Raw genomic sequence first — 12,793 nt, 5'->3', positions numbered from 1 at the left:
TTAATATTGCTTTCGGGGTTTTATCTCGGCGCACTCCTGATAGGTTAATCGCCAAAAGCTTTTCACAAACCACACCACAAAAAAATTGTGAAGAGGTTTTATGAGTAAAGGTATTGGTACTTTTAGATAAGAACGAAGTAGCACAAAAATTAAGTTTCCTGATTATATTTCTCTGAACTTATCTCGGATACTGGTAGAAAAAATATAGAATAATATAATGTATAATACAAATTGATTTTAAAAGTATAAATGCCTTCAAAGTTTTTTTTACTTGCGATACATTTTATTTCCCCGACAAACTTTTAAATTTTTTAGAGTATAATATATTTCTCAAGATTAACAATTCCAAAAATAAAGGCAAGCATTTATTATTTATATAATAAAAAAAAGTTATTAATAGCTATATTTGTATTTATAATTTAAATTACTAAATCAAAAAAAAGTTTATGGTTACTTATCACATCAAAATCATTTTTAAATCACATTTATGTGTTATTACCAAATCAAAATGTTAATACTAAATTACTGGTTTCGGTCAACATCATTCTCCACATTTTCTGGGTCATTCGGGGTTACTTCGTTATCTTTGAGAGTCAACCTATCCGATTCAGCTTGTCCATACCATTTCCTCTTAACGGTTAATAAGACACCAACAGCTATGAGAACGCAACCCAAGCACAAAAATCCAACTCCCGTGTACCTGCCAATAGCAGGTAGATTGAGTGCCAACTGAAATAATTTTAATTATTAATTATATATTAAGCAATATTTAATTCTAAATTTACCTTGAGTTCTGAAGCCAGTGCTTCATCAATTTCTGCTCGACTGGCGGTGGTGAAGAGAGGTGCATAGAAACTGGGAAGGTCCTTCAGGATGCTATTGTAAAATATTGCCAATATTATTAAATTATTTAATGAATTATAGTTCGAACAACTCACTCGATAATGCTATCTGATTCTATGAACAACGTGATCATGACATTGGCGTTGACTTTCAAGGGCACACCCATCTTGCGCTCCATAATGATATAGAAGTTATTTTGATCATAGTTCGGCTGGTAACCGTTGATCGTATTGCCATAGCTCTCATCGGCATACATAAAATGATCCGCAGACAAGTACATGGGAACTCCCTCGGCACAAGGCCCCAAATCAGTGGCTCCAGTGGCAGGACAGTTATCCGGTTGTCTCTCCGAAGGACACCAGCACTTCGCGTTCCCATTTATCTGGCCATTGTCAAAGGTGTTCGGTGTTATTTCATATTTCCATCCCGTGATTCCCTGAATTGTTTCACTCTCTCCTGTAAATTCCAAATTGATAATTCTACAAGTGTCTGGGATAAAGATGGTCAAGGCCTTCTCCTTGGGCTCGTCGGGAACGAAAAGATCGGTGGTGCTGCCATTGAGTCCTCCGCATTCACCCTCGTACCAGCCAGTGTGATTCTGACCCTTCCAGTACTTAATTTCACCCATCTCCTTGATGTCACCTACGCCAGTGTGGACAGTGAAGGGTCCTTCAAAGTCCTTGGATCCATTGCGATTGAGGAACCAGGCAAAGTGATCAGTTTCGATTTCCGGAGCCAGCGGATTGTTCAGGGTCATGGCGTAGTGAAGGAACTCATCGTAGAAACTGTCAAAGAGCCATTCGGCTGCCGTGTGGGTAACAAAGAGATGTCCTCCATTCGCATTTAGAGCCTGGTTGAACATGATCTTTAGGAAGGCGTTGCTGTTTCTCATTTGGTTGGCTGCAGCCTGGAAAATTCAAAAAAATTAAATTATTTTAGATCTGTACTTTTAGAAAATTAAATATTAAGATCATTGACGATCAATTTTATGAATAATATTAGCGATATTATTTGGCAACAAGATTTCCCTCAGATGAATAGTTAAGTTTATAAAAGAACTTAAGAAACTAATTAAAAGAAAGCTCTTACCAGCGAAGGTAAATGGGGTGCAGTAATTAGATCCGTTTGCTTGCCACCGGACAGTTCTTCCTCCCAGAACCAAGTTCTCCTCGGGTTAAAGGTCACCGTTCCATTATCATGCCACTCCAGATCCATTTTCTTTCTCTCCTCTCGATATACATACGGACCTAGTTGTGCGAAAGTTGGTTTCACTCCATAAGCCTGCACATCTGCGGCATTTGTCCAGTTCCAAAGATACATGTACACATAGACGGGAATGGGCAGCTCCTCCCATTTTTCGAAGGTCTTCGAAGTGTTTGTCAATGGCAGGGCCTTTTCAATAAATCCTTTAGTACTCCTCATTCATTCAGTTTTTATACCACAACTAACCTTCATAATCTCCGAGTCTATAAAGCCTGGCCACCATATTATGAACAAAAGTCCAGAGACCGCGAAAAGGGTTCCAAGGCCAAAGACCCAGACCTTTTGTTGGGTTACTCCACAGCAGCTGCAACACATGTTGAGGCGAGACAAAGGCTTCCAAGCGACTGGACAGCGGAAAAATAGCACTAGTGTTTATATTCATTCAGCACTTAATAGATTATCCACTAGTGAATAACGCAGCGGCTAATCGGTATGTCTACTGTAATAATTTGCTTCGTTTTGTTTGCTCAACTGATAACGCACTGTATGTATTCTGTTCTTGATAAATGCAGATTACTGCACCGAATTTCTTGTGGGTGTTTGCTTATCAGCCAGACTACTTCATATTTTCTAACGCCAACTACTAATATCACTTGGCAACCTGATATTGGGTTATGACCGCGGTTATAAGAAGTTATCAGATCTGTGGTATTAGGTGTTAATGAGTGCCCAACGCCCAAGTGGTGTTATAATTTCCAAACCAAAATGAAATTGTAGAGTGTTTTCTGATTCGCCTTTGCTAAAATATTTAAAACTATTGATTAAACTATAAATGCGGTCAACTATTTCTGCCTTGGGTCTTGCCATCTTATCGGTTAATATAGCTTATACTTAGCTTATGTGTATTTGGAATGCAGTTTTATTGTCAACCGCTATAAAGTATCACATCCAAAGACTATAATCTAATCTGCCTCAGTGAAATTGGATTACGGCCATTATGCAAAATCATTTTGCCTAATCAACCATCTAGATTGCCAAAATGTTGGTTTGTCGCCTAAACATGATTAGCTGCATTTCTAGCTGTATTTCTACCGAAAAAGGTGCCCGCTGGAAAATGAATAACAACCAGATGCGTTGCCGTAAATCTTTGTGGCTAATTGAATGTGCCACAAACCATTTGTCTGCAAACGTTGCAACTTAAATGGGTATTGGTGTTGAACATGGCAAGAAGGAAGTTTACTTTACTTTAGCCCATATACAATAGATGAATCTGAAAAGCGCATTAAGTGTTTCTCTTATATATCTAATTATCCATTTACTCAGACTTAGTTCTGTAAATTTGGCACAGTCAGGAATTAATTAGTGTATCAAGTTCTTAGAGTATTAATAATTGGAATTACTTAGCCGCAAAATCAAATCCCACTACAAGTAAGTGAATGGAATGCACTGGCTACTCTTGATTTCCCCATTGCACTTCAATAAATACATAATCAGCCTACGTTGCAAGATACCAAGTACAGAGGAAATTCCATGAAAGTTCATTATTACGTGTGTGCATTCCATTAAAATTATTACATATTATTAGAATATTCCTTCTCTAAAATGCTTTTAAATTTCTAATATTGATATTTTCCTAAGATTAGTTTTAGTTAGTATTAAGTTGCTCATTAAACAAAATGACCATTTACATACATAAACTCCGTTCATATTTAATTGTTTGTTTAGTTATAAATATAATACACATACACACATATATGAATATTGAATTTGCTATATAGGAAAAGTACGACGACTGCAGTTCAGAACATTTCAGCAACATCAGCATTTATTTATTAAGATCCACAAAAATCGGTTAGATTTGTAGAAATACGCCATTTTTTGTCATTAGTTGAGGTAGCCAGAATCTGTTTAGGCTTCGATGGAGCCCTCGGCTTCCAATTGGGCCTTGCGACTTGGCTGCAAATTAAAGATATTTAATTATATTTTAAGTATTTTTTACAAGGAACAGTTCTACCTTAGGATGCATCAGGATGAAGGGCAGCTCAGCGCAGAGCTCTCCGCCCAAGGCTCCCAAAAAGAGCTTGACCTTTACTGCATATGAGACAATTATGCCAAAGGCATCCCTGGCATCCTGACTGGCAATACTGGAAAATATAATTTAAAAGTTATATAAACAAATGGGAATTCTTATTACATTATCTCATATTCTTACAGTGTGGTCGAGGCCAGAGCCGTCTCCTTGCGCTTAATATCTCCCTCGACGGCGATGCCAGCGCGATCACAATTGGCCACCAGAGTGGGCACCAGGTACATGACCTTTTGCAGACTAGATCCCGGGTTCAAGGGACACCCCTCGCTTGTCTCCATGAAAGCGATCGTATTGCGGAACTGGCCGTTCTGGAAGAGCACCACATCTACGCCCTGCTGGACCATTGCCTTGACCTTCTTGACCACTTTGTTGGAGTTGTTGCGCACGCAGATGTTCACCGAGATCTTCTCGCCGTGATGGTACAGTTGCTTATCGAGGGTGACCTCCAGTTCCAGTTCTCCGGGCGACAAAAGGAAATCCTTGCGGACAACGGTGCAGGGCTGAATTCCCTGCTTGGTGGGTGCGTACTGCACCTTGCGGATTCCCAAATTGATGGTGCTCCTGCGATGCGAACGATCGCAGTCGCTGTCCCCGGTGAAGATCTTCACGAAGTACTGGACTCCACAGGGTTGACTCTCGTCACTGGCCTTCTGCTGGAGAACCACAGAGGCCGGGGAGCTAGGTGGCATCTGCATCACGAAAGGATAGGCATTCGATCCCAGCTTCTTTAGCAGGCGCTCCTGCATCTTGGTCAGCTGGATGTCCTGCTTCTGGGGTGGGCACACCTGCTGCGAAACCAGGGTCAGTTCCTTCTGGAACCTCAGGCCGATCATCTCGTCATCCTCTCGTCCATAACGGAAATTGCAGACCAACTGCACAAAGATCTTACGGTTTTGGCGCACGTACTCATCGTCCAGCACCACGATTCCATCTGCAATGGGATGCTAATTAATTGGAGATTAAGGCAACGATGGTCCCAGCCTTGTGGTCACGTAACTAATATGCACGGTTTGCTATTAGTGCAGTAACTTTGGATTACAGGACAATTTAATTATGCCAAAGGTTATGTCTTGCTGACCAGGACAACTTAATTTCAATGGAATTTGAATTATTTTGCTTTCATTTAATTCCTGAATGTAGTTAATTAAAGTTTTCCTTGCTTAGGCATGTTTCTTGTAATATTTTGAGTTTTTTTTAGATAGGAAATCACTTTTGTAAGTAAATGTATTTACTTCATAAATCACATTTTACTGGTGCTACCTACCAATTGGCTCCACTTGAGTCACGGAATCCACAAAGTCACGCCTGTTCATGTAGAGCGTGATCATGTTGTTCGGGGAACACTTCTTGAACACCTTAAAGTTGACCACCATTTTGAAGCTGTTTACTTGAAAGTTTCTCCGGTAATAAATTATTAATTCGATGTGAATTTCACGTTCCGCGCTCGTGTGTTATGGGATACGCCGCGTTGCGTGGTCCGCTTGGCTATTAATTAGAGCTCATTGGCAATCCGGCATTTATACCTGGCATTGTGGCACCTGTCGCCCCTGTAAATTCAATTAGTCGCACAGCAGAAATTCAGCATTTCTCCGGCGGTAAACGGATATGGCTTCCACAACCTTGCTGCGCAGTGTCTTTGATATTGACATTGCAGTTGCCGAGCAAAATCGAAGACTTAAACATTAAATAATGCGCGCCCAACACGGCGTATTAGCAATGCAGCGCACAACATATACAAAAATAGCTCGTGAAATCAATATAGACTGTGTATTTTTTTGTTTGTCGTTTTCCTCCCGGGATGACGTATTGGTACACAAAAATTACGTTCTGTCCGATTTTCTTTTCCTAGTTTACGTAATTCTTTTTAATTTAATTGAGGCTTTTACTGTCCTCTGCTAACTACTGATAAGCGTTCCGTTTTTATGTTGCAAATTACTTAACTTTGCTATGGGTGTACTTAATAATGGAAGAGAAATTTAAAACTATTTAAGTTAAGTCTTCTTTAAATGATGTATTTACATATATACATAAGTGCGGTATCAACGAGATTTCATAATTAGTAAAATGTGAATTGCAATGACAGAAATGATTTCATTAATGAAAAGCTTTATTTTATTAATTTAAATCCAGAAATGTTCATTTATTTTAATGATTTTGAATGAAAGATAGTTTTAAAAAGGTTAAATCATCAGATACAGATAAAACAAAAACAATTTTATGTATTAAACAAGTAAAGTGGAATTCCCCAACGATTGTATATATTGTGAGTAAATAATGAAGTATAAGCACTTAAACTTCACCAGCAACTGTCACTTTAAGAACCTGGCACATTCAATTATGTAAAAATATTCTATTCAAAGCTCTGTGCTCCACCCTAACCATTTGGCCATTTTCATTTTATGCAATGAAATCACATTAGCATAAAGTAGGCTACTTAACAAAGTCAATGAACGTAATAATTATACTCCTGACATTAAAAATATGAACAAACTTGTGTGAAATATATTGTCCTTTATTGTGTGGTTTGGGAAAATGCGGAGGGTTTTCCCCAACTACACTCGTGTGTGGAAATGGGCGGGGAAAGCGGCGGCGGACAGTCGCCAAGGGTCCAACAAAACCGACAATGAGGCCCTTAATAATAGCAAAACTTTTGCACTCACGACGTGTGGGCCAGCAGGAAAATGGCGCTGGTTATGGGCTTGTCTCTCATTTAAATACATTACAAGTGAACTTTCCGAGAGGCGTGGACACGAACTCATCCTAGGGAGTTGGCAATATGTTGTGAAATGTGTCGTGTTTAAGATTTAGTTAAGAAAGTGTAAAAGCAATTAAATTCAATCAAGTTGGATAAAATCCCAAGCGATTTCTTAACATTAGATAAAGTAAATAATTTAAATAACTAGGAATCTTAAAGATCATTTAAGATTGCTAGTAAGTGGTTAAAGTTCATAGTACTTTAAGTATTTGTGTGCTCTGCGGTAACATCCACTTTGTACAAGTATAGCTATAACCAGGAAACAATTGCTGGCGACCGCAAAATGCAGTCACTATTATTTTCGCCCAATTGTGCCAGATGTGAATGGCATTAACCCATTTCCGAGAGTACCTCCTCAGACTTCCATAATTTCCCAGTTCGGTCTTAAAGTGACAACGATTTAAACAGCCACGGAAGCAGATTGCAACTATTCTTCTCTTTTGGTCCACTCGAAAGCTAATTTGGGCAATTCAATTGCCTGACCAAGGCGAGACAAAGTCGTCGGCCAAATTGCATTGCACAATCAGCGCGATTGCCACGGTCCGAGCTGCGGAGTTTGGCCAAGAGCCCAGGGCAGGCATAGAAGCCAGTGCAATTGTCGTTTGGCAAAATCGACGGCCAACTGGAGCCAGAGTTTTAGTCGGAATCAGATTAAAGTGAGAGAAAAGTTTTACTATTAACGAGAATCAAATTACTATTAACAAAAATTTAATTGTAATAGGTAAGATATAAAGGTGTGATTTTTAAAATTTTTATGTTTTTATTGATTTCCAACAATCTAAAAATCGAAAAAAATTAGCAACACATTTGTCTTATTAATCCTTTCCATTCCAAAAGAGTTTTAAGAATCTTTTAAGAATATAATTTTAGTACCAATCAGTTCATAAAATATAATTTTTTTTATAATTTTTCCTAAATATTTTCTTTATATATTAATTTTGATATTACGGAATACAACATCGATTTTTTCTGTGTTGCATTTAAGAACGAGTAGCAGGCCTGGAACTTTCAGGTGGTAACTTGGCTCGAACCAAACCACCTTGATGCATGGCCGACATCTGCCTTTGAAACGTGCGCTCGGGCAGCCGCAAAGTTTTAGGCCAGAAGTCGGGCTGCGAACCACTCATCAACCTGATCAGGGCCAATAGCACGGAAAATTGCAACGAACCCGAAATTGTTGTCTTATGAAAAGTAAAAGCAAACAGAATTGGCGCCCATCCTTGGCGCTAGTTGCTGCCATTTCCAGTTACCATTAGCCGAAGGAAGGACATGTCGCACCCTCAACAAAGGAAAAAAAAAATAAAGAAGAAAAAAGCCGTAGAAATATACAGGACCTGTGCTGCATGAGCGAACTTGGCAGCGATGTCGTCGCCGTCTGACGATGTGCAAACTGGCGAAGTGACAGCAAATGGCGCGGAAACAGTGTGTACGCCAACGTCAACTAATCGTGGGTGAACAAATCTTTGTATATAGAGGGGCATATCCATATATACATATGGACTCGGTACACAAAATCCAAGCTGATTTTGCAGCCAGGGGCCGTAGACAGGTAGCTGTTGCTGTTGACGCCAGTCGGTTTCAGGTGCACTGCCTTCCGGATTTTATTCATGATGGCTCTGAGGCATGATTGTTTTGACATCTGCATTGGCGTTGGTTTAATAGTTTATCCCGCATATCTCAATAATTGATTTAATTCTGGGAACTGGTCGACAGAATTTGACCTTAATAATAACATACTTGTTTAGAGTTTATTGTTGTTTAAAGAGTTGAAACATAATGTTACCATTCATTTTTGATCTGACAGAGGTTTCTCAAAGTATTTTATTGAAAATATAAACCAATTTGGGAATTCGAAAACCAATAGCACCCAAAGGTCTACCAATCGAGTCAATGGAACACTGTATTGCATATGATACTATTTTACAAAAAAAATTCCATGGTAAGACGTTCAAATAAGCGGAATACAAAGAAAATGCTCGAAAAATAGCGAGGTTCCTTTTCAGCGGGCCAATTCGTACCATATGTACGAACGTGTCATGAGCTCTGCTGTTGGCGTAGTCCGAAAAATACCACTATTCCTGGCTAATTTCCCAGGTGCATGCTTGCTTGTTAAATTGATGTATAGCGTATACCATATAGCGTACAGCAGCAGGCCAAGTCCGAAACCGAGTCAGCATGGCAGCGGCGTGCGGTGAAAGAGGGTATCAAAGTGGCAGGCCATGTGGCAGAAAAGGGGGGCAGTAAGGGTGAGATAGAAGGGCAAGAGCATAACTGAAAATATTGTGAAAACGGCATTGACCTCCGCACACAACAATGGCTGCAACGGAGTCACCTGTACAGGTACCACTCTTCCGACAGAACGCCCTCTTTACATCCTGGTTCGGTATTTGCGGTCGGGTTTTTGACACAAATTTTGCCGATGACATGTTCAATACACAAAGCTGCGTGCTTAAGTTCGCTCATCCGTATTGTTGAACCATGGAGACCCGACTACATGTAGTCCTCAATATTTGCAGCCAGCACGTGTTTAGGGTTGCCACAGCGCCGTAGTACTCCGACTGCAATTGGGTGGGGATGTGGTCAGCTAACTGGGGTACTTTGAAGCTGTTAGCTTTACTACGAAAGTTACTTTTTTGTTAAATTTTAATTTTCATGAAAACGTACAATTTTTCATAACAAAAAAATATTATTTGATAGACTAGAATTAATATAAAAATATTATTAGAAAAAATATAAAAACTGCAAATAATGTAAGTATTAATCCAACACTTTGCTATTTTTTTTAATAATTTTTTTTTTTTTTTTTATTTTAAAGACTTGACTTTATTTTTAAAGACTTGACCTTATTATATACCTGCCAACACTATTGTGCCTCTTGTGTGCTCAGAATTCAACTTCATTTATCACATACAACGAAAAGAAAAAAGTACACAGCGGAAATACTGCTCTGGTTTTTTCGCTTTAAAGTACTCTGGCCAGTTTAAATTTGCATTTCAAGCTGTCAGCGGGTGTCAAATAAATTTGACAATATCTACTTTTTCCTTTTCCTATTTCCGTAAGCCACATTATCCTATTAAGGGATTTAATGGAGTCACACACGCGCGCAACTTTGTCTCATCATAAATCTGAGAAGCCAGCCCAGCGGGTAATTCTCTCTGGAGCGTAAAAAATGGCAGAGGAAGGATGGAAGATGGAAGCCACAGCATTGTTTGATATATTTACCTCATATCGGATATTTATGCCTTTCACTTACCAGGTACCGTATGGATTTATGCCGCAACGATTATGGCCAATGGCCAAAGTTGCCACAAACAGCCAACTTTACCGAAAACCCTCAAATTAGCCAAAAGCTTAAGGAGTGGCCGGGCTAAACGTGTGGCATTTAAATTATTTTATCTGCACCGCAAAAATTTATGAATTTCGAAAAGTTTGTAATAACACCCAAGGGACCGTTTTCGCCCGCTCTGCCAGTGAAAATATATCGACGGCCATTTGGCAAACAAACTGTGAGGCAAATTTTGATGTCTCATCGTTTTTGGGTTCTTCTCGAAAGAAATTTCGCTAAATTCGGTTTTGGAAGAATTTTCTATTTTTCTGTCTGAAAAAGTTTTTCATCTTCATTGATGGAAATGGAGTGGCAATCAATCTTGGAATAACTTTGATTCAAGTTGACTTAAACTTTGCCCACTTGAGACGATTTAATTGGTTGTGCAATAGTTGGTCCTCTTGCCCTCCTTTAACCCTCAATGCTTTAACCCATGAACACATCCGAGTGTTGTCACAATCCATCGCTGGCAATTCTTTTTCCGTTCGTTTTGGCTTGCATACTTTTGCATCTGGGACATACCGCAAAAAGTCTTTTTCGATTTTGAATTTAGTTTTTCTATGTCCTGGTACATAGGGAGAAAAATGTTGTTCCCTGAGGCTGCTTATTATTAATGCATATTTGTGGATCAAGTTTATGTAAATAAGATATTTCGATCTGAAATTAAAGGTGCTGGTTTTTTGTTTTTGGTTTTGGCATTGACAGATGAAAAAAAATGTGTTTAAATCGAAAAAAATCCCGAGGTCACTTTAAATACGTTTGTTCCACGAATATCAAATTAATTCAAACAGTTTTTATTTCTACCCAGCTTGTTTACGATACACCCAATTATTTGCTGTGCACACCAGCAACAGCTCGGCCATAATAAAATTCGTGTCCTGACGTCTCTCAGCAGGCTTGTCACACGTGTCGAAGCGTTGCAGAAATCTCGGCGCCCTTCAGCGCCTTTACCTCACTTTTTATGCCGGTGCCCCCGTGGAAAATTCAAATTGTTCATTTGCTCTCTCTATATGTGGTACGTATTCAGTTGGCCAGGCTATATCTTCTCTTTTTAGGTCCTCACTGTCAGAGGTTAAAGCCTTACGGTTTTTGCTTTGCAACTTTTGCAAATGCTTTGAAAAGCAATTAGTACTGACAAATGCGTGCCTTGACATTGCTGGAACTGAAGACATTGCCTGTCATTGCGTTTAAACGATTTGTCATGACAGAAAGGCTGAGGGTTTAAAATTTGGACGAAGTAATGATTGATGGGCTGGGTGGCTAAACGATTTTATAAATTATTTCAACTGATTTAATTGGAATTACAAGTTTGTTTAACATTTAGGAAATTCTTTCGACAAGCTGATAAGTGCTTTGAATTTATTTTAATTAAGATATTAAACTTCCAATAATAATTTAGCCAAGCTGATCATCCTATCAGTCATATAAAAGCCCTCTATCAATGAGCTAGTTAACCTGGGTGAAATTTAATTTTACTTCAAAATTTTTCCGCACTTAACCTAAGTAAACCAATAAAGCGCAGACGAAGGAAAAGGAGCAGCAGCCTGAGACACAGGCGCAGAAAGGATCCAAGGGCCCTGGTCCTGCGGCTCCTGCTGCACTGCACCAAAGTTGAGTAAGCTGACTGATTAAATTTACACATCGAACCGCAACTGTTGCACACTGGCATACGAAAAAGTAATAAAAAGCAAGGAGTTGGACCAAATTTTATATCCTCTCCAGCAGCGGGGAACAAAGCTGAGGAAGTCGAAGTCGGCGCTTCTGTGCATTAAAGTAGGAAATCAATTGATGGCCAACGAGCAGATGGTAGCCGAGTGGCTGCCGTTTTCCTTCGCCAATTGCTTGTAAGTGGGTGGTTGTAAAAGTTTTTACAACCGGACCAGAGTGCACGCTGCGTATGAGCAATGCCAGCTGCTCAACTTTAAGAGCTTCCCGGTTGCATCGAATTAAAAAAAATATGGAAAAATAGTCAAATTTCATACATCTACGTATCGAATATCTCCAGTGGCAATTTAGGATTTTTCTATAGCCCATCCAGAAAAGGGGAGATCGCTCACTTCAAATGTTAATCAGGACCGGACAGGCTCACCCATCTTACTCTTCATCCCTTCCGGATGTGTCAAGTGTAGCAATATTGATGTGCTATCTCGAGTGCTGCAACCGCACTGCTCAATTTGCATTCGCCTGGGCACTCGACTGCTGTGCAATTTGAAATGCATTTTCAATGCACCAGCCGCACAATCGGTCGGAGGGCTACGGGAATAGAGAGTGGAGAATGGAGAGCCTTTACAAGCACCATGCATAAATTCAAATGTTTTCCCGGCCAATAAATGGAAACTGGACCTGGCCTGGACATTGTCTCTAAGATATATGAATCGGCAAACAAATGGTTAGCAATTTTTCACAGCACCACATTATGCATCGACTGGGGTTGCGATCAATAAGCTAAGTCTGCATAATGGCACAGCGTCTAATGGCTACGCCGCATCCTATGTAATGAGTCCATTCAACTAGTCTTCAAATTGTTCATGATGGCAGGGATTCAATTAGGTAGAAACAGTAAATATCTACACTTATG

General features: G+C 39.5%; 2 protein-coding genes across 2 annotated transcripts; both read right to left on the bottom strand.

The window, feature by feature from the left end:
* Positions 1-424: 424 nt before the first annotated feature.
* On the bottom strand, positions 425-2,445 carry LOC108105643 (protein croquemort). Its single transcript, XM_017212331.2, has 5 exons — positions 2,293-2,445; positions 1,933-2,235; positions 939-1,750; positions 786-876; positions 425-729 (listed from the first exon to the last, which is right to left on the bottom strand). Exons 1-5 carry the CDS (start codon positions 2,419-2,421, stop codon positions 523-525), a joined length of 1,542 nt encoding a protein of 513 aa, XP_017067820.2. The 5' UTR covers positions 2,422-2,445; the 3' UTR covers positions 425-522.
* Positions 2,446-3,729: 1,284 nt separating this feature from the next.
* LOC108105710 (phosrestin-2) lies at positions 3,730-5,630 on the bottom strand. The gene is made up of 4 exons (XM_017212424.2): positions 5,400-5,630; positions 4,259-5,066; positions 4,061-4,190; positions 3,730-4,002 (listed from the first exon to the last, which is right to left on the bottom strand). Exons 1-4 carry the CDS (start codon positions 5,506-5,508, stop codon positions 3,955-3,957), a joined length of 1,095 nt encoding a protein of 364 aa, XP_017067913.1. The 5' UTR covers positions 5,509-5,630; the 3' UTR covers positions 3,730-3,954.
* Between the last annotated feature and the right edge of the window lie 7,163 nt (positions 5,631-12,793).

This window comes from Drosophila eugracilis, unplaced genomic scaffold (assembly GCF_018153835.1).
Source record: "Drosophila eugracilis isolate 14026-0451.02 unplaced genomic scaffold, ASM1815383v1 contig_1197, whole genome shotgun sequence".
NCBI classification, from domain to species: Eukaryota; Metazoa; Arthropoda; class Insecta; order Diptera; family Drosophilidae; genus Drosophila; species Drosophila eugracilis.
This window is presented reverse-complemented; position numbering and strand designations above follow the sequence as displayed.

Bases quoted from the DNA above. Each gene is read 5' to 3' on its own strand.
- LOC108105643 (XM_017212331.2), bottom strand. From the start codon at position 2,421: ATGTGTTGCAGCTGCTGTGGAGTAACCCAACAAAAGGTCTGGGTCTTT. The intron at 877-938 runs GTGAGTTGTTCG...ATTTTACAATAG, and splicing joins GAATCAGATAGCATTATCGA to CATCCTGAAGGACCTTCCCA. The intron at 730-785 runs GTAAATTTAGAA...AAATTATTTCAG, and splicing joins CACTGGCTTCAGAACTCAAG to TTGGCACTCAATCTACCTGC.
- LOC108105710 (XM_017212424.2), bottom strand. From the start codon at position 5,508: ATGGTGGTCAACTTTAAGGTGTTCAAGAAGTGTTCCCCGAACAACATG. The intron at 5,067-5,399 runs GTAGGTAGCACC...ATCCCATTGCAG, and splicing joins GACTCAAGTGGAGCCAATTG to ATGGAATCGTGGTGCTGGAC. The intron at 4,003-4,060 runs GTAGAACTGTTC...TTTAATTTGCAG, and splicing joins TCATCCTGATGCATCCTAAG to CCAAGTCGCAAGGCCCAATT.